We start from the raw sequence: 5,654 nt of genomic DNA on the forward strand, positions 1-5,654 counted from the left end.
GTGCGATCCGAAAGAAGCTCATATGTCAAGATATCAGCTTATTAACGGTAAGGACAGCACACATCTATAAATAAACGGGTTCTATTCTTGTCAAGAAGAAGACTTCTAAAAACTCGTTATTTGTTATATTTACATCTTTTAATTATAGAATGTCTAAGGAGAAAGTTTCACTATATATACGCATACACAGTGCTAGTAATTCTATTCAATTCAATATATAAACTTCATCACCTCCCTTAATTCAAAGTCTCTTATATATAATGGCAAATCCTGCCTCCATGTTTTGCAGTTTCTTAGGTGCTGTTGGTGCTTTACTCCTCCTTGTAGCTCTGATTATTTTTATTCATGGACAAGTTGATGGAGGAACCACCAACCAAACATCCAACATTGCAGTAATCAAAGCTATTATTAAGGTTTTATCTCTAATCATCTACGGTTTGTACCAGTTCAGATTTTATTTTGGGAATTTGTACAATTTATACTTATTTATTTTTTTAATTAATTTGTAGGGTGACAACGAAGAGATCATTGACTGTTATGACATATATAAACAGCCGGCCTTCGATAATCTCTTGTTCCAGAATCATACTATACAGGTATACAACTATATCTATTCTATACGTCAGAACTGGCTTTTTTCCCCAGGTATACATATATATATACTTAAAAAAAAAAATCGTTGCTTAATGTGGTCTGTGGAACAGATGAAACCGAGTTCATATCCTGTAGGAATGCAGTCAAGTTACCGGGGGACAATGAATCTCACACAATCTTGGCTTAAATATGGAACATGCCCAGAAGGAACTATTCCTATAACAAGGTCTAGAAACAGTTATAATTCATCAAAGACTATGCTTCCGCATAGACATGTTTCATATAATGGTCATGTGCACAGAAGAAAAAACCAAGAAAGTACGAACCAGAGCGACAGTACAAACCAGAACGAGGTATATATTATTATTTATTTTTTTGTATAATTTTTTGATATACGGACGTAGAATTCATTTTGAGAACCATCACATTATAGTGTGCAGTAATAAGTTTCGACTGTGAAGATTTCCGAGGTGCACAAGCAAATATTAGCATTTGGAAACCAGTGACTGAACCTGATGAATTTAGTGCATCATTAATTTGGGTTACTGCGGGTGACGGTACAGAAGCTGTTAGTGCCGGATGGGAAGTAAGTAGCGGATCCAAAATTTAAAAAAAAATGTTTTATATGCAATTGATAAGTATTTTTGTGCGAAATAAAACAAACCTATTTTCTTCTTTTGAATCAGAGAGAGTATAATAGTCTGTTGGTTTTTTCTTATTAGGTTAACCCAAAAGTGTATGGCGATGACGAGCCCAGGCTCTCTGTGTACTGGACTGTAAGTATAACACCCTTCTCGTCAGTTCAAGTGATATTGATTCTTTCATACACGGATATACTCTCATTCATTGCCACCTTAGTGTAAATATTTTTTCTTAAAAGTAATTTTGTCCTTAATGACATTATGTGAATGATCTTATTTTTGCCTTTCAGGCTGACGATTACAAAAGTACAGGTTGCCATGATATCAAGTGCACAGGTTTTGTGCAGATAGCCTCAAACATTTCCCTTGGAGCCAGATTCGATCCGATATCCCTTTATAACGGCACCCAACACGACGCGTCCTTCAGTATATTCCAGGTAACATTTTTTATTTGAATTATTGAATAAAAAATAAAACACTAGAATGAGGTCAATTGAATTATTGTTAATCAGATGATTAAAACAAAAGAAAACAATAAGTCTAACTGATCAATAATTCTAGACTGCTAATGGGACATCCCCATAGTGACGCGGTAACACATTTGACTGTTATTTTTTGCAACCGACATTTGAGTGTTAGTTGGAAAAGTTAAGATTTGGAGGCACTTCCACAACTACCTTAAAACTATATCAATCTTCAAGAATAATACTCCCTCTCTTTTCCAGAAACAGAGGGAGTAGTATTGAATAATTTTGTCAGGGCATGAAAGGACATACTAAGCTAATATGCAATAATTTTGTAGGATCAATATACCGGAAACTGGTGGGTGCAATGGCAAGGTGTTGCCGTGGGATATTGGCCTCCGTCTCTTTTCAAGCAATTATCTACCAAAGCAACCGGAATAGATTTTGGTGGACTGATAAGAAATGCAAGAACTCAAGGACGACATACCACTACTGATATGGGTAGTGGTCATTTTCCTTCGAAAGAGAATTTTGCAATATCAAGTTATTTTCGTCAAGTTAAAGTAGTTGATGGAGATCATATAATCAAAGACCCTGCGGCCGGTTCTATCTACGTGACAAATCCAAATTGCTACGGTCTTTATGTTGACCCCCTACGTTTAGATTTTTTTGGTTACAATTTTTACTATGGAAGTCCTGGATTTAGCTCTGCTTGTCAGTAGGGGTTTGCGGTTGTTTAGTTTAAGAAAATTTTCTATCAATCTACACTTTTTTGCTATATTTGTTTGTTATATGATACACATTCGGGAAAGTCGAGCGACTCAAGCCAATAGCGAAGTCTTGTTTTGGTGATTTTTATGGAGTTTTTAGTCCTGATTCTTTTCTATGTTCTTGCTATTTTCGTCGTGATATAAAATGACTAAAGATAGCTTGGAAGTCGTCTGGGCTCGGTGTACAGTTGTACAAGCCCACCCGTGCTCTATGTCCATGCAACGTCAGTATTAGCAATGTAAGACATAGCAAAGAAACCTATTATAGGGCCCCAAGGAAAGAGTTTTGAGGGTTCCTATGGATTCAAATATCCTACAATAAAGATAAGGGAACCTAATTAATAAGAAAAATACTAAATTATCCTTAACTTATTAAATATTTAAACCTAAAACTAATTTGTTTTCATTCCTTTCTTTTAACTCTTCCATTTTTTTCTTCCCCATCACCTCCATCGCCTATTTTTTCGGTTGATCGTCAATTCTCAAAATAATTCATCATCGATTAACACCACTTAATCCACCGGCAATGACTTCAATAAGGTAAAAATCAAAAAACCCATCTTATTTCATTGGTTTTAATGCATGAATAGGTAGAATCGATCGAATCAGGTTTTTGAATACACAGTTTCAGATCTGTCTACGATTTGGATTCTTATTTTCCAATGTAGGCATTATTTACGGTTTGGAAAATTCATACTTCATAACCGTAGATTTAACTAAATTTGAATACCGTTTGGAAAAATTTTACTTCCAAACCGTTGTTTTAACTGAATTTGCGTAGGGTATGTTTTCCAAACCGTTGGTTATCTTAGGTGAAAAAAATTGAAATTTGAATTCCCCACTGTAGGTTCGTAATTCCAAACTGTAGGCATTGTTTACGGTTTGAAAAATTCATAATTCCAAACCGTAAGCTTAACTGAATTTGCATACGGTTTGGAACATTCAAACCTCCAAACCGTAGGTTAAATTGATTTTGCATACGGTGATATTTCTCAACCATAAGTCATCTATGGTTTGGAGTTCTTAACTTCCAAACCGAATACTCTGGGTTCAAAAATTCTACGGTTTGAAAAATTCATACTTCCATACCGTAATTTCTACCTATGGAATGGTTGATTAAATAAGAACGCGTTCACACTACAAATAAATATGGTTTACGGATCATTATGTAAGGGGGAGTGGTTTGCATGTTGAGATGAAATATTGACAAAGGGAGAGTGATGCATATCACCATAGTATTGTTGTCAAAGTTGTGATACAATTGGACTTTGATGATGTATAATGATACCATGACACTGTATAACAATGATTGAGAGCAACTGTTTTCTCATTGTTATTGCTACGGATCTTTAACAACTATGATGCTGAATTGAACATCTATGGAATCATGGGAGTACTTGGAAGTGACGAAGATTTCGATTAATGTTGAAGAACCAATAAGATCAAGCATTTGGATGAGAAGCTACAAAGTTTATTTATTTTTTACTCCATATGTATTTATAGTTTTGTCACTAAAATTGACAAAGGGGAAGTTTGTTAGAGCACTGCTGGGTCGAACTCGCAAGTGTTGCTTTCTCAAGCTTGTTTGTCAATATTAGTGATCAAAACTATAAGTCTTAATTTCTAGTCTACTTACAGTGATGTCTTGGACTAGGACCGATTGTGTAGTTGAGCATTAGACTTCACGGCGTTCATCAATTGAAGACGAAGAACTACTAAGGCGAGCTTGTGGAACTCCATCAACAAAATGTATGTGGAGACTGAAACTCATTTATCACTTGGAAAGTTTATTTCTACTCTATCTCCTATATTGAGACAAAATTCGTATTACTATATAGTTGTCGATTATACACATTTGAGATTTCGAGCTGAGTTTAACTTGCTTACATATTTCTCGGAATTTGTGTTGGAAAGATTTCGAATCGACCAAGTTCATCTTATCATGTGAAAATCGCCGAGTAACATCTTACATGGTTTGTGTGATACAATCATCTGATGTAGACTTGGAATATTTCATTATGATTATTTCAATAACTTGAAAATTGTGTTGATGCTAATAGTGTGTGAAAATGGCTATTGTCACCCTTTAAGAAAGTTTCAATGATTGAAATAAAGAGTTTAATATACTTAACCATCATTGGATTATAAACATAGTGTGCATTCTTGCATGTATGTGATCCATGACCAGATAAAGTATGCATATCCGTATGCGTACTTGTAGTTGTGAAATTCCGTGTACACATACCGGTAGGCATACTTGCATAAGGTACAGGTCCGGAAATTTCTGTTGGGTTTTGGAAGTGAACTAAGTATGCGTACCCGTTTGCATAATGGCGAACTCAAACTCATACCGGCTACTTAAATATGCCTACACGTTTCTATACATGATTGGTTAAAGTTCTAAAATCGGTTGGCTCATGAACTAATACATTTATATATTAAGGAATGCATTCTTTGCAAACAGTGGCTACAATGTTCATAAATAGATTCGAGTGAACCAAACTTGTTAGAGCATAACTCGGTTGAGCCTACCAGTATGTCAAGTTTGGTTGTCATATTTTAGTGGATCAAAACACATTTTAAGAGTCGTTTGATTATGTACTAGAGTCAACTTCGTATACGTTATCTTGAAAGTATTAAGATATGAGACATTACAAGTATTGTGAAGACTTGAAGAAGTGAAGAAGTAAGAAGCTACAACGACAACATCATCCTTCCACTTGAGGTTAGTGATATTTGACTTGAACTGTTTCATTCCCTGACGTATCTTTCAAGTCGTGCATATTGAAAACAAAAATGCGAAGCATGATTGAACTCTAGATAGACATGGTATTAAGGAATACAATACGAGGTCTATTGCTTAACCATTGAACTTTGTAGGTAAGATATCGACATAATTGTTTAAATGTTATTGTGATTATGTATGGGTATGAGGTGAGGATTTGATCATAGACTTGTTTTACATGTGTTTTAAGGAAGTAAGTTAATAAACTTATTTGAATCGAAAAGGAAGAAGTTCATAAACTTGTTTGTGAATCGAAAACTTTTTTTACATGTAAAACAATGTTTTACATGTGTTTTAAGGAAGTAAGTTCATAAACTTGTTTGTGAATCGAAAAGAAAATCGCCAGGCGTTATTGGTATTGTTATTCATTGCATATCTTGTGAAAACCCAATATGTGTGA

The 5,654-nt window shown here is 34.7% G+C and overlaps 1 protein-coding gene across 1 annotated transcript; it reads left to right on the top strand.

Moving 5' to 3' along the window:
• The first annotated feature begins 260 nt into the window (after window positions 1-260).
• Window positions 261-2,421, top strand: LOC113272645. The gene is made up of 7 exons (XM_026522454.1): window positions 261-413; window positions 510-596; window positions 705-947; window positions 1,028-1,180; window positions 1,317-1,370; window positions 1,526-1,672; window positions 2,038-2,421. Exons 1-7 carry the CDS (start codon window positions 261-263, stop codon window positions 2,419-2,421), a joined length of 1,221 nt encoding a protein of 406 aa, XP_026378239.1.
• The last annotated feature ends 3,233 nt before the right edge of the window (window positions 2,422-5,654 follow it).

This window comes from Papaver somniferum, chromosome 4, assembly GCF_003573695.1.
Source record: "Papaver somniferum cultivar HN1 chromosome 4, ASM357369v1, whole genome shotgun sequence".
NCBI classification, from domain to species: domain Eukaryota; kingdom Viridiplantae; phylum Streptophyta; class Magnoliopsida; order Ranunculales; family Papaveraceae; genus Papaver; species Papaver somniferum.